The sequence below is a fragment of the Symsagittifera roscoffensis genome, chromosome 9, assembly GCF_963678635.1.
Source record: "Symsagittifera roscoffensis chromosome 9, txSymRosc1.1, whole genome shotgun sequence".
NCBI lineage: Eukaryota > Metazoa > Xenacoelomorpha > Acoela > Convolutidae > Symsagittifera > Symsagittifera roscoffensis.
In genome coordinates, this window is record NC_087070.1 from 53,876,247 (window position 1) to 53,898,402 (window position 22,156).

The 22,156-nt window shown below is 38.5% G+C and overlaps 1 protein-coding gene across 1 annotated transcript in view; it reads right to left on the reverse strand.

The window, feature by feature from the left end:
• LOC134853935 (contactin-5-like) overlaps positions 1-22,156 on the reverse strand; it is a 51,043-nt gene that overhangs the window by 16,107 nt on the left and 12,780 nt on the right. Inside the window, exons 7-10 of the mRNA XM_063869923.1 lie at positions 20,749-20,822; positions 19,996-20,188; positions 19,272-19,471; positions 18,772-18,859 (exon numbers count right to left, since the gene is read on the reverse strand). Coding sequence (XP_063725993.1) covers positions 18,772-18,859; positions 19,272-19,471; positions 19,996-20,188; positions 20,749-20,822 — 555 coding nt within the window. The remainder of the gene's footprint in view (positions 1-18,771; positions 18,860-19,271; positions 19,472-19,995; positions 20,189-20,748; positions 20,823-22,156) is intronic.

Below are 22,156 nucleotides of genomic sequence, written 5' to 3' on the forward strand. Positions count from 1 at the left end.
ACTCTTCGAGGAAGAACAAGTTTGAATGTGAAATACACTTTCAACTGCCAGAAGTCAGGAGAATCTTTTCAAATGTCCCTTCCACTCTTCGAGGAAGAACAAGTTTGAATGTGAAATACACTTTCAACTGCCAGAAGTCAGGAGAATCTTTTCAAAATTCCCTTCCACTCTTCGAGGAAGAACAAGTTTGAATGTGAAATACACTTTCAACTGCCAGAAGTCAGGAGAATCTTTTCAAATTTCCCTTCCACTCTTCGAGCAAGAACAAGTTTGAATGTGAAATACACTTTCAACTGCCAGAAGTCAGGAGAATCTTTTCAAAATTCCCTTCCACTCTTCGGGGAAGAACAAGTTTGAATGTGAAATACACTTTCAACTGCCAGAAGTAAGGAGAATCTTTTTAACTTTCCCTTCCACTCTTCGAGGAAGAACAAGTTTGAATGTGAAATACACTTTCAACTGCCAGAAGTCAGGAGAATCTTTTCAAATGTCCCTTCCACTCTTCGAGGAAGAACAAGTTTGAATGTGAAATACACTTTCAACTGCCAGAAGTCAGGAGAATCTTTTCAAAATTCCCTTCCACTCTTCGTGGAAGAACAAGTTTGAATGTGAAATACAATTTCAACTGCCAGAAGTCAGGAGAATCTTTTCAAATTTCCCTTCCACTCTTCGAGGAAGAACAAGTTTGAATGTGAAATACACTTTCAACTGCCAGAAGTCAGGAGAATCTTTTCAAAATTCCCTTCCACTCTTCGAGGAAGAACAAGTTTGAATGTGAAATACACTTTCAACTGCCAGAAGTCAGGAGAATCTTTTTAAATTTCCCTTCCACTCTTCGAGGAAGAACAAGTTTGAATGTGAAATACACTTTCAACTGCCAGAAGTCAGGAGAACAGAAGTCAGGAGAATCTTTTCAAATGTCCCTTCCACTCTTCGAGGAAGAACAAGTTTGAATGTGAAATACACTTTCAACTGCCAGAAGTCAGGAGAATCTTTTCAAATTTCCCTTCCACTCTTCGAGGAAGAACAAGTTTGAATGTGAAATACACTTTCAACTGCCAGAAGTCAGGAGAATCTTTTCAAATTTCCCTTCCACTCTTCGAGGAAGAACAAGTTTGAATGTGAAATACACTTTCAACTGCCAGAAGTCAGGAGAATCTTTTCAAATGTCCCTTCCACTCTTCGAGGAAGAACAAGTTTGAATGTGAAATACACTTTCAACTGCCAGAAGTCAGGAGAATCTTTTCAAAATTCCCTTCCACTCTTCGAGGAAGAACAAGTTTGAATGTGAAATACACTTTCAACTGCCAGAAGTCAGGAGAATCTTTTCAAATTTCCCTTCCACTCTTCGAGCAAGAACAAGTTTGAATGTGAAATACACTTTCAACTGCCAGAAGTCAGGAGAATCTTTTCAAAATTCCCTTCCACTCTTCGAGGAAGAACAAGTTTGAATGTGAAATACACTTTCAACTGCCAGAAGTAAGGAGAATCTTTTTAACTTTCCCTTCCACTCTTCGAGGAAGAACAAGTTTGAATGTGAAATACACTTTCAACTGCCAGAAGTCAGGAGAATCTTTTCAAATGTCCCTTCCACTCTTCGAGGAAGAACAAGTTTGAATGTGAAATACACTTTCAACTGCCAGAAGTCAGGAGAATCTTTTCAAAATTCCCTTCCACTCTTCGTGGAAGAACAAGTTTGAATGTGAAATACAATTTCAACTGCCAGAAGTCAGGAGAATCTTTTCAAATTTCCCTTCCACTCTTCGAGGAAGAACAAGTTTGAATGTGAAATACACTTTCAACTGCCAGAAGTCAGGAGAATCTTTTCAAAATTCCCTTCCACTCTTCGAGGAAGAACAAGTTTGAATGTGAAATACACTTTCAACTGCCAGAAGTAAGGAGAATCTTTTTAACTTTCCCTTCCACTCTTCGAGGAAGAACAAGTTTGAATGTGAAATACACTTTCAACTGCCAGAAGTCAGGAGAATCTTTTCAAATGTCCCTTCCACTCTTCGAGGAAGAACAAGTTTGAATGTGAAATACACTTTCAACTACCAGAAGTCAGGAGAATCTTTTCAAAATTCCCTTCCACTCTTCGAGGAAGAACAAGTTTGAATGTGAAATACACTTTCAACTGCCAGAAGTCAGGAGAATCTTTTCAAATTTCCCTTCCACTCTTCGAGCAAGAACAAGTTTGAATGTGAAATACACTTTCAACTGCCAGAAGTCAGGAGAATCTTTTCAAAATTCCCTTCCACTCTTCGAGGAAGAACAAGTTTGAATGTGAAATACACTTTCAACTGCCAGAAGTAAGGAGAATCTTTTTAACTTTCCCTTCCACTCTTCGAGGAAGAACAAGTTTGAATGTGAAATACACTTTCAACTGCCAGAAGTCAGGAGAATCTTTTCAAATGTCCCTTCCACTCTTCGAGGAAGAACAAGTTTGAATGTGAAATACACTTTCAACTGCCAGAAGTCAGGAGAATCTTTTCAAAATTCCCTTCCACTCTTCGAGGAAGAACAAGTTTGAATGTGAAATACAATTTCAACTGCCAGAAGTCAGGAGAATCTTTTCAAATTTCCCTTCCACTCTTCGAGGAAGAACAAGTTTGAATGTGAAATACACTTTCAACTGCCAGAAGTCAGGAGAATCTTTTCAAAATTCCCTTCCACTCTTCGAGGAAGAACAAGTTTGAATGTGAAATACACTTTCAACTGCCAGAAGTAAGGAGAATCTTTTTAACTTTCCCTTCCACTCTTCGAGGAAGAACAAGTTTGAATGTGAAATACACTTTCAACTGCCAGAAGTCAGGAGAATCTTTTCAAATGTCCCTTCCACTCTTCGAGGAAGAACAAGTTTGAATGTGAAATACACTTTCAACTGCCAGAAGTCAGGAGAATCTTTTCAAAATTCCCTTCCACTCTTCGAGGAAGAACAAGTTTGAATGTGAAATACAATTTCAACTGCCAGAAGTCAGGAGAATCTTTTCAAATTTCCCTTCCACTCTTCGAGGAAGAACAAGTTTGAATGTGAAATACACTTTCAACTGCCAGAAGTCAGGAGAATCTTTTCAAAATTCCCTTCCACTCTTCGAGGAAGAACAAGTTTGAATGTGAAATACACTTTCAACTGCCAGAAGTCAGGAGAATCTTTTTAAATTTCCCTTCCACTCTTCGAGGAAGAACAAGTTTGAATGTGAAATACACTTTCAACTGCCAGAAGTCAGGAGAATCTTTTCAAATGTCCCTTCCACTCTTCGAGGAAGAACAAGTTTGAATGTGAAATACACTTTCAACTGCCAGAAGTCAGGAGAATCTTTTCAAAATTCCCTTCCACTCTTCGAGGAAGAACAAGTTTGAATGTGAAATACACTTTCAACTGCCAGAAGTCAGGAGAATCTTTTTAAATTTCCCTTCCACTCTTCGAGGAAGAACAAGTTTGAATGTGAAATACACTTTCAACTGCCAGAAGTCAGGAGAATCTTTTCAAATGTCCCTTCCACTCTTCGAGGAAGAACAAGTTTGAATGTGAAACACACTTTCAACTGCCAGAAGTCAGGAGAATCTTTTCAAAATTCCCTTCCACTCTTCGAGGAAGAACAAGTTTGAATGTGAAATACACTTTCAACTGCCAGAAGTAAGGAGAATCTTTTTAACTTTCCCTTCCACTCTTCGAGGAAGAACAAGTTTGAATGTGAAATACACTTTCAACTGCCAGAAGTCAGGAGAATCTTTTCAAATGTCCCTTCCACTCTTCGAGGAAGAACAAGTTTGAATGTGAAATACACTTTCAACTGCCAGAAGTCAGGAGAATCTTTTCAAAATTCCCTTCCACTCTTCGAGGAAGAACAAGTTTGAATGTGAAATACAATTTCAACTGCCAGAAGTCAGGAGAATCTTTTCAAATTTCCCTTCCACTCTTCGAGGAAGAACAAGTTTGAATGTGAAATACACTTTCAACTACCAGAAGTCAGGAGAATCTTTTCAAAATTCCCTTCCACTCTTCGAGGAAGAACAAGTTTGAATGTGAAATACACTTTCAACTGCCAGAAGTCAGGAGAATCTTTTCAAATTTCCCTTCCACTCTTCGAGCAAGAACAAGTTTGAATGTGAAATACACTTTCAACTGCCAGAAGTCAGGAGAATCTTTTCAAAATTCCCTTCCACTCTTCGAGGAAGAACAAGTTTGAATGTGAAATACACTTTCAACTGCCAGAAGTCAGGAGAATCTTTTCAAATTTCCCTTCCACTCTTCGAGCAAGAACAAGTTTGAATGTGAAATACACTTTCAACTGCCAGAAGTCAGGAGAATCTTTTCAAAATTCCCTTCCACTCTTCGAGGAAGAACAAGTTTGAATGTGAAATACACTTTCAACTGCCAGAAGTCAGGAGAATCTTTTTAAATTTCCCTTCCACTCTTCGAGGAAGAACAAGTTTGAATGTGAAATACACTTTCAACTGCCAGAAGTCAGGAGAATCTTTTCAAATGTCCCTTCCACTCTTCGAGGAAGAACAAGTTTGAATGTGAAATACACTTTCAACTGCCAGAAGTCAGGAGAATCTTTTCAAATTTCCCTTCCACTCTTCGAGCAAGAACAAGTTTGAATGTGAAATACACTTTCAACTGCCAGAAGTCAGGAGAATCTTGTCAAAATTCCCTTCCACTCTTCGAGGAAGAACAAGTTTGAATGTGAAATACATTTTCAACTGCCAGAAGTCAGGAGAATCTTTTCAAATTTCCCTTCCACTGTTCGAGGAAGAACAAGTTTGAATGTGAAATACACTTTCAACTGCCAGAAGTCAGGAGAATCTTTTCAAAATTCCCTTCCACTCTTCGAGGAAGAACAAGTTTGAATGTGAAATACATTTTCAACTGCCAGAAGTCAGGAGAATTTTTTCAAATTCCCCTTCCACTCTTCGAGGAAGAACAAGTTTGAATGTGAAATACACTTTCAACTGCCAGAAGTCAGGAGAATCTTGTCAAAATTCCCTTCCACTCTTCGAGGAAGAACAAGTTTGAATGTGAAATACATTTTCAACTGCCAGAAGTCAGGAGAATCTTTTCAAATTTCCCTTCCACTGTTCGAGGGAGAACAAGTTTGAATGTGAAATACACTTTCAACTGCCAGAAGTCAGGAGAATCTTTTCAAAATTCCCTTGCACTCTTCGAGGAAGAACAAGTTTGAATGTGAAATACATTTTCAACTGCCAGAAGTCAGGAGAATTTTTTCAAATTCCCCTTCCACTCTTCGAGGAAGAACAAGTTTGAATGTGAAATACACTTTCAACTGCCAGAAGTCAGGAGAATCTTGTCAAAATTCCCTTCCACTCTTCGAGGAAGAACAAGTTTGAATGTGAAATACATTTTCAACTGCCAGAAGTCAGGAGAATCTTTTCAAATTTCCCTTCCACTGTTCGAGGAAGAACAAGTTTGAATGTGAAATACACTTTCAACTGCCAGAAGTCAGGAGAATCTTTTCAAAATTCCCTTCCACTCTTCGAGGAAGAACAAGTTTGAATGTGAAATACACTTTCAACTGCCAGAAGTCAGGAGAATCTTTTTAAATTTCCCTTCCACTCTTCGAGGAAGAACAAGTTTGAATGTGAAATACACTTTCAACTGCCAGAAGTCAGGAGAATCTTTTCAAATGTCCCTTCCACTCTTCGAGGAAGAACAAGTTTGAATGTGAAATACACTTTCAACTGCCAGAAGTCAGGAGAATCTTTTCAAATTTCCCTTCCACTCTTCGAGGAAGAACAAGTTTGAATGTGAAATACACTTTCAACTGCCAGAAGTCAGGAGAATCTTTTCAAATTTCCCTTCCACTCTTCGAGGAAGAACAAGTTTGAATGTGAAATACACTTTCAACTGCCAGAAGTCAGGAGAATCTTTTCAAATTTCCCTTCCACTCTTCGAGGAAGAACAAGTTTGAATGTGAAATACACTTTCAACTGCCAGAAGTCAGGAGAATCTTTTCAAATGTCCCTTCCACTCTTCGAGGAAGAACAAGTTTGAATGTGAAATACACTTTCAACTGCCAGAAGTCAGGAGAATCTTTTCAAAATTCCCTTCCACTCTTCGAGGAAGAACAAGTTTGAATGTGAAATACACTTTCAACTGCCAGAAGTCAGGAGAATCTTTTCAAAATTCCCTTCCACTCTTCGAGGAAGAACAAGTTTGAATGTGAAATACACTTTCAACTGCCAGAAGTCAGGAGAATCTTTTCAAATTTCCCTTCCACTCTTCGAGCAAGAACAAGTTTGAATGTGAAATACACTTTCAACTGCCAGAAGTCAGGAGAATCTTTTCAAAATTCCCTTCCACTCTTCGAGGAAGAACAAGTTTGAATGTGAAATACACTTTCAACTGCCAGAAGTAAGGAGAATCTTTTCAAAATTCCCTTCCACTCTTCGAGGAAGAACAAGATTGAATGTGAAATACACTTTCAACTGCCAGAAGTCAGGAGAATCTTTTTAAATTTCCCTTCCACTCTTCGAGGAAGAACAAGTTTGAATGTGAAATACACTTTCAACTGCCAGAAGTCAGGAGAATCTTTTCAAATGTCCCTTCCACTCTTCGAGGAAGAACAAGTTTGAATGTGAAATACACTTTCAACTGCCAGAAGTCAGGAGAATCTTTTCAAAATTCCCTTCCACTCTTCGAGGAAGAACAAGTTTGAATGTGAAATACACTTTCAACTGCCAGAAGTCAGGAGAATCTTTTCAAATTTCCCTTCCACTCTTCGAGCAAGAACAAGTTTGAATGTGAAATACACTTTCAACTGCCAGAAGTCAGGAGAATCTTTTCAAAATTTCCCTTCCACTCTTCGAGGAAGAACAAGTTTGAATGTGAAATACACTTTCAACTGCCAGAAGTAAGGAGAATCTTTTTAACTTTCCCTTCCACTCTTCGAGGAAGAACAAGTTTGAATGTGAAATACACTTTCAACTGCCAGAAGTCAGGAGAATCTTTTCAAAATTCCCTTCCACTCTTCGAGGAAGAACAAGTTTGAATGTGAAATACAATTTCAACTGCCAGAAGTCAGGAGAATCTTTTCAAATTTCCCTTCCACTCTTCGAGGAAGAACAAGTTTGAATGTGAAATACACTTTCAACTGCCAGAAGTCAGGAGAATCTTTTCAAATGTCCCTTCCACTCTTCGAGGAAGAACAAGTTTGAATGTGAAATACACTTTCAACTGCCAGAAGTCAGGAGAATCTTTTCAAAATTCCCTTCCACTCTTCGAGGAAGAACAAGTTTGAATGTGAAATACACTTTCAACTGCCAGAAGTCAGGAGAATCTTTTCAAATTTCCCTTCCACTCTTCGAGGAAGAACAAGTTTGAATGTGAAATACACTTTCAACTGCCAGAAGTCAGGAGAATCTTTTCAAATGTCCCTTCCACTCTTCGAGGAAGAACAAGTTTGAATGTGAAATACACTTTCAACTGCCAGAAGTCAGGAGAATCTTTTCAAAATTCCCTTCCACTCTTCGAGGAAGAACAAGTTTGAATGTGAAATACACTTTCAACTGCCAGAAGTCAGGAGAATCTTTTCAAATGTCCCTTCCACTCTTCGAGGAAGAACAAGTTTGAATGTGAAATACACTTTCAACTGCCAGAAGTCAGGAGAATCTTTTCAAATTTCCCTTCCACTCTTCGAGGAAGAACAAGTTTGAATGTGAAATACACTTTCAACTGCCAGAAGTCAGGAGAATCTTTTCAAATGTCCCTTCCACTCTTCGAGGAAGAACAAGTTTGAATGTGAAATACACTTTCAACTGCCAGAAGTCAGGAGAATCTTTTCAAAATTCCCTTCCACTCTTCGAGGAAGAACAAGTTTGAATGTGAAATACAATTTCAACTGCCAGAAGTCAGGAGAATCTTTTCAAATTTCCCTTCCACTCTTCGAGGAAGAACAAGTTTGAATGTGAAATACACTTTCAACTGCCAGAAGTCAGGAGAATCTTTTCAAATTTCCCTTCCACTCTTCGAGGAAGAACAAGTTTGAATGTGAAATACACTTTCAACTGCCAGAAGTCAGGAGAATCTTTTCAAATGTCCCTTCCACTCTTCGAGGAAGAACAAGTTTGAATGTGAAATACACTTTCAACTGCCAGAAGTCAGGAGAATCTTTTTAAATTTCCCTTCCACTCTTCGAGGAAGAACAAGTTTGAATGTGAAATACACTTTCAACTGCCAGAAGTCAGGAGAATCTTTTCAAATGTCCCTTCCACTCTTCGAGGAAGAACAAGTTTGAATGTGAAATACACTTTCAACTGCCAGAAGTCAGGAGAATCTTTTTAAATTTCCCTTCCACTCTTCGAGGAAGAACAAGTTTGAATGTGAAATACACTTTCAACTGCCAGAAGTCAGGAGAATCTTTTCAAATGTCCCTTCCACTCTTCGAGGAAGAACAAGTTTGAATGTGAAATACACTTTCAACTGCCAGAAGTCAGGAGAATCTTTTCAAAATTCCCTTGCACTCTTCGAGGAAGAACAAGTTTGAATGTGAAATACACTTTCAACTGCCAGAAGTAAGGAGAATCTTTTTAACTTTCCCTTCCACTCTTCGAGGAAGAACAAGTTTGAATGTGAAATACACTTTCAACTGCCAGAAGTCAGGAGAATCTTTTTAACTTTCCCTTCCACTCTTCGAGGAAGAACAAGTTTGAATGTGAAATACACTTTCAACTGCCAGAAGTCAGGAGAATTTTTTCAAATTCCCCTTCCACTCTTCGAGGAAGAACAAGTTTGAATGTGAAATACACTTTCAACTGCCAGAAGTCAGGAGAATCTTTTCAAAATTCCCTTCCACTCTTCGAGGAAGAACAAGTTTGAATGTGAAATACACTTTCAACTGCCAGAAGTAAGGAGAATCTTTTTAACTTTCCCTTCCAATCTTTGAGGAAGAACAAGTTTGAATGTGAAATACATTTTCAACTGCCAGAAGTCAGGAGAATTTTTTCAAATTCCCCTTCCACTCTTCGAGGAAGAACAAGTTTGAATGTGAAATACACTTTCAACTGCCAGAAGTCAGGAGAATCTTGTCAAAATTCCCTTCCACTCTTCGAGGAAGAACAAGTTTGAATGTGAAATACATTTTCAACTGCCAGAAGTCAGGAGAATCTTTTCAAATTTCCCTTCCACTGTTCGAGGAAGAACAAGTTTGAATGTGAAATACACTTTCAACTGCCAGAAGTCAGGAGAATCTTTTCAAAATTCCCTTCCACTCTTCGAGGAAGAACAAGTTTGAATGTGAAATACATTTTCAACTGCCAGAAGTCAGGAGAATTTTTTCAAATTCCCCTTCCACTCTTCGAGGAAGAACAAGTTTGAATGTGAAATACACTTTCAACTGCCAGAAGTCAGGAGAATCTTGTCAAAATTCCCTTCCACTCTTCGAGGAAGAACAAGTTTGAATGTGAAATACATTTTCAACTGCCAGAAGTCAGGAGAATCTTTTCAAATTTCCCTTCCACTGTTCGAGGAAGAACAAGTTTGAATGTGAAATACACTTTCAACTGCCAGAAGTCAGGAGAATCTTTTCAAAATTCCCTTCCACTCTTCGAGGAAGAACAAGTTTGAATGTGAAATACACTTTCAACTGCCAGAAGTCAGGAGAATCTTTTTAAATTTCCCTTCCACTCTTCGAGAAAGAACAAGTTTGAATGTGAAATACACTTTCAACTGCCAGAAGTCAGGAGAATCTTTTCAAATGTCCCTTCCACTCTTCGAGGAAGAACAAGTTTGAATGTGAAATACACTTTCAACTGCCAGAAGTCAGGAGAATCTTTTCAAATTTCCCTTCCACTCTTCGAGGAAGAACAAGTTTGAATGTGAAATACACTTTCAACTGCCAGAAGTCAGGAGAATCTTTTCAAATTTCCCTTCCACTCTTCGAGGAAGAACAAGTTTGAATGTGAAATACACTTTCAACTGCCAGAAGTCAGGAGAATCTTTTCAAATTTCCCTTCCACTCTTCGAGGAAGAACAAGTTTGAATGTGAAATACACTTTCAACTGCCAGAAGTCAGGAGAATCTTTTCAAATGTCCCTTCCACTCTTCGAGGAAGAACAAGTTTGAATGTGAAATACACTTTCAACTGCCAGAAGTCAGGAGAATCTTTTCAAAATTCCCTTCCACTCTTCGAGGAAGAACAAGTTTGAATGTGAAATACACTTTCAACTGCCAGAAGTCAGGAGAATCTTTTCAAAATTCCCTTCCACTCTTCGAGGAAGAACAAGTTTGAATGTGAAATACACTTTCAACTGCCAGAAGTCAGGAGAATCTTTTCAAATTTCCCTTCCACTCTTCGAGCAAGAACAAGTTTGAATGTGAAATACACTTTCAACTGCCAGAAGTCAGGAGAATCTTTTCAAATTTCCCTTCCACTCTTCGAGGAAGAACAAGTTTGAATGTGAAATACACTTTCAACTGCCAGAAGTCAGGAGAATCTTTTCAAATTTCCCTTCCACTCTTCGAGGAAGAACAAGTTTGAATGTGAAATACACTTTCAACTGCCAGAAGTCAGGAGAATTTTTTCAAATTCCCCTTCCACTGTTCTAGGAAGAACAAGTTTGAATGTGAAATACACTTTCAACTGCCAGAAGTCAGGAGAATCTTTTCAAAATTCCCTTCCACTCTTCGAGGAAGAACAAGTTTGAATGTGAAATACACTTTCAACTGCCAGAAGTCAGGAGAATCTTTTTAAATTTCCCTTCCACTCTTCGAGGAAGAACAAGTTTGAATGTGAAATACACTTTCAACTGCCAGAAGTCAGGAGAATCTTTTCAAATGTCCCTTCCACTCTTCGAGGAAGAACAAGTTTGAATGTGAAATACACTTTCAACTGCCAGAAGTCAGGAGAATCTTTTCAAATTTCCCTTCCACTCTTCGAGGAATAACAAGTTTGAATGTGAAATACACTTTCAACTGCCAGAAGTCAGGAGAATCTTTTCAAATTTCCCTTCCACTCTTCGAGGAAGAACAAGTTTGAATGTGAAATACACTTTCAACTGCCAGAAGTCAGGAGAATCTTTTCAAATTTCCCTTCCACTCTTCGAGGAAGAACAAGTTTGAATGTGAAATACACTTTCAACTGCCAGAAGTCAGGAGAATTTTTTCAAATTCCCCTTCCACTCTTCGAGGAAGAACAAGTTTGAATGTGAAATACACTTTCAACTGCCAGAAGTCAGGAGAATCTTGTCAAAATTCCCTTCCACTCTTCGAGGAAGAACAAGTTTGAATGTGAAATACATTTTCAACTGCCAGAAGTCAGGAGAATCTTTTCAAATTTCCCTTCCACTGTTCGAGGAAGAACAAGTTTGAATGTGAAATACACTTTCAACTGCCAGAAGTCAGGAGAATCTTTTCAAAATTCCCTTCCACTCTTCGAGGAAGAACAAGTTTGAATGTGAAATACATTTTCAACTGCCAGAAGTCAGGAGAATTTTTTCAAATTCCCCTTCCACTCTTCGAGGAAGAACAAGTTTGAATGTGAAATACACTTTAAACTGCAAGAAGTCAGGAGAATCTTGTCAAAATTCCCTTCCACTCTTCGAGGAAGAACAAGTTTGAATGTGAAATACACTTTCAACTGCCAGAAGTCAGGAGAACCTTTTTAAATTTCCCTTCCACTCTTCGAGGAAGAACAAGTTTGAATGTGAAATACACTTTCAACTGCCAGAAGTCAGGAGAATCTTTTCAAATGTCCCTTCCACTCTTCGAGGAAGAACAAGTTTGAATGTGAAATACACTTTCAACTGCCAGAAGTCAGGAGAATCTTTTTAAATTTCCCTTCCACTCTTCGAGGAAGAACAAGTTTGAATGTGAAATACACTTTCAACTGCCAGAAGTCAGGAGAATCTTTTCAAATGTCCCTTCCACTCTTCGAGGAAGAACAAGTTTGAATGTGAAATACACTTTCAACTGCCAGAAGTCAGGAGAATCTTTTCAAATTTCCCTTCCACTCTTCGAGGAAGAACAAGTTTGAATGTGAAATACACTTTCAACTGCCAGAAGTCAGGAGAATTTTTTCAAATTCCCCTTCCACTGTTCTAGGAAGAACAAGTTTGAATGTGAAATACACTTTCAACTGCCAGAAGTCAGGAGAATCTTTTCAAAATTCCCTTCCACTCTTCGAGGAAGAACAAGTTTGAATGTGAAATACACTTTCAACTGCCAGAAGTCAGGAGAATCTTTTTAAATTTCCCTTCCACTCTTCGAGGAAGAACAAGTTTGAATGTGAAATACACTTTCAACTGCCAGAAGTCAGGAGAATCTTTTCAAATGTCCCTTCCACTCTTCGAGGAAGAACAAGTTTGAATGTGAAATACACTTTCAACTGCCAGAAGTCAGGAGAATCTTTTCAAATTTCCCTTCCACTCTTCGAGGAAGAACAAGTTTGAATGTGAAATACACTTTCAACTGCCAGAAGTCAGGAGAATCTTTTCAAATTTCCCTTCCACTCTTCGAGGAAGAACAAGTTTGAATGTGAAATACACTTTCAACTGCCAGAAGTCAGGAGAATCTTTTCAAATTTCCCTTCCACTCTTCGAGGAAGAACAAGTTTGAATGTGAAATACACTTTCAACTGCCAGAAGTCAGGAGAATTTTTTCAAATTCCCCTTCCACTCTTCGAGGAAGAACAAGTTTGAATGTGAAATACACTTTCAACTGCCAGAAGTCAGGAGAATCTTGTCAAAATTCCCTTCCACTCTTCGAGGAAGAACAAGTTTGAATGTGAAATACATTTTCAACTGCCAGAAGTCAGGAGAATCTTTTCAAATTTCCCTTCCACTCTTCGAGGAAGAACAAGTTTGAATGTGAAATACACTTTAAACTGCCAGAAGTCAGGAGAATCTTGTCAAAATTCCCTTCCACTCTTCGAGGAAGAACAAGTTTGAATGTGAAATACTTTTTTCAACTGCCAGAAGTCAGGAGAACCTTTTTAAATTTCCCTTCCACTCTTCGAGGAAGAACAAGTTTGAATGTGAAATACACTTTCAACTGCCAGAAGTCAGGAGAATCTTTTCAAATGTCCCTTCCACTCTTCGAGGAAGAACAAGTTTGAATGTGAAATACACTTTCAACTGCCAGAAGTCAGGAGAATCTTTTTAAATTTCCCTTCCACTCTTCGAGGAAGAACAAGTTTGAATGTGAAATACACTTTCAACTGCCAGAAGTCAGGAGAATCTTTTCAAATGTCCCTTCCACTCTTCGAGGAAGAACAAGTTTGAATGTGAAATACACTTTCAACTGCCAGAAGTCAGGAGAATCTTTTCAAATTTCCCTTCCACTCTTCGAGGAAGAACAAGTTTGAATGTGAAATACACTTTCAACTGCCAGAAGTCAGGAGAATCTTTTCAAATGTCCCTTCCACTCTTCGAGGAAGAACAAGTTTGAATGTGAAATACACTTTCAACTGCCAGAAGTCAGGAGAATCTTTTCAAATTTCCCTTCCACTCTTCGAGGAAGAACAAGTTTGAATGTGAAATACACTTTCAACTGCCAGAAGTCAGGAGAATCTTTTCAAATTTCCCTTCCACTCTTCGAGGAAGAACAAGTTTGAATGTGAAATACACTTTCAACTGCCAGAAGTCAGGAGAATCTTTTCAAATTTCCCTTCCACTCTTCGAGGAAGAACAAGTTTGAATGTGAAATACACTTTCAACTGCCAGAAGTCAGGAGAATCTTTTCAAATTTCCCTTCCACTGTTCGAGGAAGAACAAGTTTGAATGTGAAATACACTTTCAACTGCCAGAAGTCAGGAGAATCTTTTCAAAATTCCCTTCCACTCTTCGAGGAAGAACAAGTTTGAATGTGAAATACACTTTCAACTGCCAGAAGTCAGGAGAATCTTTTTAAATTTCCCTTCCACTCTTCGAGGAAGAACAAGTTTGAATGTGAAATACACTTTCAACTGCCAGAAGTCAGGAGAATCTTTTCAAATGTCCCTTCCACTCTTCGAGGAAGAACAAGTTTGAATGTGAAATACACTTTCAACTGCCAGAAGTCAGGAGAATCTTTTCAAATTTCCCTTCCACTCTTCGAGGAAGAACAAGTTTGAATGTGAAATACACTTTCAACTGCCAGAAGTCAGGAGAATCTTTTCAAATTTCCCTTCCACTCTTCGAGGAAGAACAAGTTTGAATGTGAAATACACTTTCAACTGCCAGAAGTCAGGAGAATCTTTTCAAATTTCCCTTCCACTCTTCGAAGAAGAACAAGTTTGAATGTGAAATACAATTTCAACTGCCAGAAGTCAGGAGAATTTTTTCAAATTCCCCTTCCACTGTTCGAGGAAGAACAAGTTTGAATGTGAAATACACTTTCAACTGCCAGAAGTCAGGAGAATCTTTTCAAAATTCCCTTCCACTCTTCGAGGAAGAACAAGTTTGAATGTGAAATACACTTTCAACTGCCAGAAGTCAGGAGAATCTTTTTAAATTTCCCTTCCACTCTTCGAGGAAGAACAAGTTTGAATGTGAAATACACTTTCAACTGCCAGAAGTCAGGAGAATCTTTTCAAATGTCCCTTCCACTCTTCGAGGAAGAACAAGTTTGAATGTGAAATACACTTTCAACTGCCAGAAGTCAGGAGAATCTTTTCAAATTTCCCTTCCACTCTTCGAGGAAGAACAAGTTTGAATGTGAAATACACTTTCAACTGCCAGAAGTCAGGAGAATCTTTTCAAATTTCCCTTCCACTCTTCGAGGAAGAACAAGTTTGAATGTGAAATACACTTTCAACTGCCAGAAGTCAGGAGAATCTTTTCAAATTTCCCTTCCACTCTTCGAAGAAGAACAAGTTTGAATGTGAAATACACTTTCAACTGCCAGAAGTCAGGAGAATTTTTTCAAATTCCCCTTCCACTGTTCGAGGAAGAACAAGTTTGAATGTGAAATACACTTTCAACTGCCAGAAGTCAGGAGAATCTTTTCAAAATTCCCTTCCACTCTTCGAGGAAGAACAAGTTTGAATGTGAAATACACTTTCAACTGCCAGAAGTCAGGAGAATCTTTTTAAATTTCCCTTCCACTCTTCGAGGAAGAACAAGTTTGAATGTGAAATACACTTTCAACTGCCAGAAGTCAGGAGAATCTTTTCAAATGTCCCTTCCACTCTTCGAGGAAGAACAAGTTTGAATGTGAAATACACTTTCAACTGCCAGAAGTCAGGAGAATCTTTTCAAATTTCCCTTCCACTCTTCGAGGAAGAACAAGTTTGAATGTGAAATACACTTTCAACTGCCAGAAGTCAGGAGAATCTTTTCAAATTTCCCTTCCACTCTTCGAGGAAGAACAAGTTTGAATGTGAAATACACTTTCAACTGCCAGAAGTCAGGAGAATCTTTTCAAATTTCCCTTCCACTCTTCGAGGAAGAACAAGTTTGAATGTGAAATACACTTTCAACTGCCAGAAGTCAGGAGAATTTTTTCAAATTCCCCTTCCACTCTTCGAGGAAGAACAAGTTTGAATGTGAAATACACTTTCAACTGCCAGAAGTCAGGAGAATCTTGTCAAAATTCCCTTCCACTCTTCGAGGAAGAACAAGTTTGAATGTGAAATACATTTTCAACTGCCAGAAGTCAGGAGAATCTTTTCAAATTTCCCTTCCACTGTTCGAGGAAGAACAAGTTTGAATGTGAAATACACTTTCAACTGCCAGAAGTCAGGAGAATCTTTTCAAAATTCCCTTCCACTCTTCGAGGAAGAACAAGTTTGAATGTGAAATACATTTTCAACTGCCAGAAGTCAGGAGAATTTTTTCAAATTCCCCTTCCACTCTTCGAGGAAGAACAAGTTTGAATGTGAAATACACTTTCAACTGCCAGAAGTCAGGAGAATCTTGTCAAAATTCCCTTCCACTCTTCGAGGAAGAACAAGTTTGAATGTGAAATACATTTTCAACTGCCAGAAGTCAGGAGAATCTTTTCAAATTTCCCTTCCACTCTTCGAGCAAGAACAAGTTTGAATGTGAAATACACTTTCAACTGCCAGAAGTCAGGAGAATCTTTTCAAAATTCCCTTCCACTCTTCGAGGAAGAACAAGTTTGAATGTGAAATACACTTTCAACTGCCAGAAGTCAGGAGAATCTTTTTAAATTTCCCTTCCACTCTTCGAGGAAGAACAAGTTTGAATGTGAAATACACTTTCAACTGCCAGAAGTCAGGAGAATCTTTTCAAATGTCCCTTCCACTCTTCGAGGAAGAACAAGTTTGAATGTGAAATACACTTTCAACTGCCAGAAGTCAGGAGAATCTTTTCAAAATTCCCTTCCACTCTTCGAGGAAGAACAAGTTTGAATGTGAAATACACTTTCAACTGCCAGAAGTCAGGAGAATCTTTTCAAATTTCCCTTCCACTCTTCGAGCAAGAACAAGTTTGAATGTGAAATACACTTTCAACTGCCAGAAGTCAGGAGAATCTTTTCAAAATTCCCTTCCACTCTTCGAGGAAGAACAAGTTTGAATGTGAAATACACTTTCAACTGCCAGAAGTAAGGAGAATCTTTTTAACTTTCCCTTCCACTCTTCGAGGAAGAACAAGTTTGAATGTGAAATACACTTTCAACTGCCAGAAGTCAGGAGAATCTTTTCAAATGTCCCTTCCACTCTTCGAGGAAGAACAAGTTTGAATGTGAAATACACTTTCAACTGCCAGAAGTCAGGAGAATCTTTTCAAAATTCCCTTCCACTCTTCGAGGAAGAACAAGTTTGAATGTGAAATACAATTTCAACTGCCAGAAGTCAGGAGAATCTTTTCAAATTTCCCTTCCACTCTTCGAGGAACAACAAGTTTGAATGTGAAATACACTTTCAACTCCCAGAAGTCAGGAGAATATTTTCAAAATTCCCTTCCACTCTTCGAGGAAGAACAAGTTTGATTGTGAAATACACTTTCAACTGCCAGAAGTCAGGAGAATCTTTTTAAATTTCCCTTCCACTCTTCGAGGAAGAACAAGTTTGAATGTGAAATACACTTTCAACTGCCAGAAGTCAGGAGAATTTTTTCAAATTTCCCTTCCACTCTTCGAGGAAGAACAAGTTTGAATGTGAAATACACTTTCAACTGCCAGAAGTCAGGAGAATCTTTTCAAAATTCCCTTCCACTCTTCGAGGAAGAACAAGTTTGAATGTGAAATACACTTTCAACTGCCAGAAGTCAGGAGAATCTTTTCAAATTTCCCTTCCGCTCTTCGAGGAAGAACAAGTTTGAATGTGAAATACCTTTTCAACTGCCAGAGGTCAGGAGAATTTTTTCAAAATTCCCTTCCACTCTTCGAGGAAGAACAAGTTTTAATGTGAAATACACTTTCAACTGCCAGAAGTCGGAGAATCTTTTCAAATTTCCCTTCCACTCTTCGAGGAAGAACAAGTTTGAATGTGAAATACACTTTCAACTGCCAGAAGTCAGGAGAATCTTTTCAAATTTCCCTTCCACTCTTCGAGGAAGAACAAGTTTGAATGTGAAATACACTTTCAACTGCCAAAAGTCAGGAGAATCTTTTCAAAATTCCCTTCCACTCTTCGAGGAAGAACAAGTTTGAATGTGAAATACACTTTCAACTGCCATAAGTCAGGAGAATCTTTTCAAATTTCCCTTCCACTCTTCGAGGAAGAACAAGTTTGAATGTGAAATACAATTTCAACTGCCAGAAGTCAGGAGAATCTTTTCAAATTTCCCTTCCACTCTTCGAGGAAGAACAAGTTTGAATGTGAAATACACTTTCAACTGCCGGGAGTCAGGAGAATCTTTTCAAATTTCTCTTCCACTCTTCGAGGAAGAACAAGTTTGAATGTGAAATACACTTTCAACTGCCAGAAGTCAGGAGAATCTTTTCAAATTTCCCTTCCACTCTTCGAGGAAGAACAAGTTTGAATGTGAAATACACTTTCAACTGCCAGAAGTCAGGAGAATCTTTTCAAATTTCCCTTCCACTCTTCGAGGAAGAACAAGTTTGAATGTGAAATACACTTTCAACTGCCAGAAGTCTGGAGAATCTTTTCAAATTTCCCTTCCACTCTTCGAGGAAGAACAAGTTTGAATGTGAAATACACTTTCAACTGCCAGAATTCAGGAGAATCTTTTCAAATTTCCCTTCCACTCTTCGAGGAAGAACAAGTTTGAATGTGAAATACACTTTCAACTGCCAGAAGTCAGGAGAATCTTTTCAAATTTCCCTTCCACTCTTCGAGGAAGAACAAGTTTGAATGTGAAATACACTTTCAACTGCCAGAAGTCAGGAGAATCGTTTCAATTTTCCCTTCCACTCTTCGAGGAAGAACAAGTTTGAATGTGAAATACACTTTCAACTGCCAGAAGTCAGGAGAATCTTTTCAAAATTCCCTTCCACTCTTCGAGGAAGAACAAGTTTGAATGTGAAATACACTTTCAACTGCCAGAAGTCAGGAGAATCTTTTCAAATTTTCGTTTCTATCAACTGTGTTGTGTATTGCATCAGTTTTCACTCATAATTACTCGCAGTCAAATACAGTTTTTTCCCAAAAAATTGCGAGACGAATTCCATGATCTTAAGTAAAACAACTCTAAGTTGCTCGTTGAAAATGGGTAAAATATCATCGGTTTCCTGTTAAGCCCAGATGTTACAAATTAAAAAAGTTATAACAGTTATAAGTTATAACCTTCCATAAATCATTTTTTTTTCAAACTATGAAATAACTGCAAGTCTGTTCTATTGGATAAATAACCAATAATGAAAACGTGGACTGGAGATGATGATGATGATGAAAAAGTAGGACTCACGGATGACGGACACTTCGAAGTTCATGGCCTCACTGTTGCCCCCTCCTTGTGCCAGACACTTATAGTCTCCATTATCCTCCCCTGTCACCTATAGTCAATTTTTCACCGTCTACGAATTCATCAACTCATGATTTTTTTGCCGCTACATAAATGCCTGGGACACAAATGTCCTGACACGGGTATACATAATCAAATCAACGACAACTCTCTTGAAATCATCTAACCCCGCGACACGCAAGCCTTTAAAATGAGCGCTGTATGGCAATAGGGGGCCTTTTTTAGGGTTTTTTTTTGGGGGGGGGGGGGGCATTTTCTGCTTTCGGCTCAAAATTAAGTGCACTCATGTTTGAAGTTAAATTTTAAGATTTTCTTCCACGGTAATCACTTCGATTGAATCAGATTCGAGTTCAATGAGCCAATGTTCAAAAAAATATCCGTTCTGTTCTGGGCCTTATAACATGGCAATTCCAGCCCCCCTCCCCCTGCACACATGCACCCACCTGTTTGATATAGAGAGTACCATTCAGCCACATCTGGTACTTGGTGTTGTTCTGGATAGGGTTGGCCTCGAAGCTCCAGCTGAAAATGGGCCTGGGAATTGCAAAGGGTCTGCACTCAATCCTTCCATCATATCCCTCCTCGAACACCAGACTTCCGTCCACTCGCCACCCAAATTGAGACACAAAGATAGGCTCCACGTCTAAAGAGGCATCACCAGACAGGGTTTTAAGTTAACACTGTGTATTCACGAGGGACAGGGCGAGCAAACGAAATATTGGTTCTTTTCCACTTTCCTCCAATTTTGAACTTCGGGCGTTTTTAGGCACTTTTTGGAAAATTTCGACCAAATAATTGCGTTTTTTTTTGGCGCGCGAAATTAGTATATATTAGCACCGAAGGCGCTTTTAGAAAAATTTTAGGTCCCTCACCAAAATTGATATCTCAAATTAGACCAAAGGTGGGACCCTTTGGGTCGGCAGGGGGTCGAATCCCTGAGAGAGGGCGTCCCCGCCATAAAACCGCCCCTGCATGCAGGTCAAGGTTTTCAGCAACATATACCTAATTCCTCGATCAATTTCGTTTTTAGTAATTAAACTACCTTCACCTTCTATTTCTTGAAATAAGTGCCACAAGTTTTGTAATTTGACCGACAACCTACCAACTTGTTTTTGGTCAAACTACAAAACTATTTTCACTTTCTTCCATCTTGAAATGGTAACTTACCATCGACAGTGACTTGAGCGGTTGTGATTGCGTTGCCGTGTTCGTTGAACGCTTCACATTGGTACATGCCCGAATGTTCGTCCCGCAGGATCTCGAACTCGAGTGCATTCCCGTTCGGACTCAGACCCGACCCCTGTCTGATGGGCTGTCCGTTGAAGTACCACTGGTACGTGGGCGCTGGCTCTGCGCTTGCCTAAAATAACAAGGAAAAAAAAAGATTAACCTTCTGTTATGACATTTTTTAGTCATGAACGCAAGGATGGCCGGTTGCTGTGCAAGTAGCACATAATGTTCCGACCCAATTCTCAGAAAAAAAAAACGTTTTCTTTTTTCTTCAAATTAGTGTTTTTTCTTGTACGTCGTGTGATGATAGAAAAATACGAACGCGTAGAAATTTAATTAATTAAACACAAACGACTACAATTTTTTTAAAAATAAATAAACAAAAAAGTGAAAAAACACATTTTGCCAAACAAGTGAAAAAACACATTGAAGTGAAAAACCACATTTTACCAAACACATTTTTTCGCCAAAAAAGCGCTAAATTAAACATCTAAAACTAGTTTTATTAATAGAAAAATCAAATTTTTTATCCAAAAAGTCTGAAAAAAAAAACAGTTAAGTTCCACATAAATCGAAAAAAAATCGGTCAACAAAAACTTTTTTGATGTTTTGAAAATCGTCCAGCCCCATCCTCATTCGATAAAAACCTACATCCACCCCTGAGTGTGTATACAAAAATGTGATACTCGCCTCACAACTTAATGTGTGTTGCTCTCCCGCTCTCGCTTCCAGGTTCTGCAGTGGCTTCGTGATCCTAGGTCGCTCTAAACACAAACTCAATCGATTTAATTTTCCTTCTACGGCATGAAAAACAAACTTTTCCTCATCCTTCTTAATTTAATTAATTTATTTATCAAGCCCTGTTTTTGGCCGCTTGTTAGAAAAGCTTATTACAAAAACTGCGTTCTTTCAGAGCGCGCTTCAACCTCAAAATCGAGCAAAACTGAGTGTCATAAAATATAACTGAAGATGGTCTCTTTGTCGGTGAAAGAGTTGAGCTCAGACCAGCCACCCTAAATCCGCCCAGGTCTCTATCAGCAATGTTTTTTATACCTCGCAATGGTTTGTATACATCGAACCCCCCAGGAAGGCCTTTGTGTTCTCGCTAGAATTCTTAGCAAGAAAAAAACAAGGTCGTAACTAATGAGTTTTCTGGTGAGCGAAGAAAAGACAGTGTGTCAAAAAAGACGAAAACTGAAAGATTGAAACAAAGTTCACAAACAGTTACGGCGCCATTTTAAAGTTGACTTTTTAATGTTTTCATTTTGCGTATTTTATGACATTGAATTCTGCTTTTAAATACCGAAATTTATGGCAGTTCGTTATTCTTTGTTGACTTGTAATTTCCGATAATTAAGTTTAATTTACGTATGAATTGAAATGTTGTCAATCGGCCAGCTACCCGAAACCGATCTACCTCAGTACCGAAACGAGGCAGAAAAACTTTGATCTTCCACTTTAAGTCTTCCACTTTAAGTTTTACCTTTATAAAATCTTCCACCCCAGCTTATAATTTGAAAGGGGGTTGAGAAATTAGACGATAAGCAAATTAGACGGAAGTACTTAAAAGGAAATTAGACGGTTTTGCAAAACTGCAATTGTGAGAAAATAACTTTGTTTGCACCCAAATTGTGTTAGAAAAATAAAATGGTTTGTAGACAACAGTTCAATTTCGGTGGCCAAAAACTTTACAAGTCAATCATGCATAATTTATTCAATTCAAAACTCTCCTGTAATATTCAGATTTGACATTTTATGTTCATTTAAACTAATTGTTTTGATAGATATTGACATTTTATGTTCTTTTTGTATTTGTGAAACTTGACTCTTAAGAAAAAATTTTGTTGGCCCTTTCCTTTTCATAGCTTTTTCGTCTAAAATGCCAGATCTGTAAAAAATATATTCCGTCTAAATTCGTTTTTGTAGTATCCGTCTAATTTGCTCATCGTCTAATTTCCTAGGCCCCAATTTAAACTAAAAGGCTAAGCGCTGCGCATGAAATGTCCGATTCTTTTTGACAACCAATTCCAACTTAGACCCAAGTTAACAAACATCCCCCACTCCAAACTGCTTTGGGGGAGGGGATGTAAACTGGGGC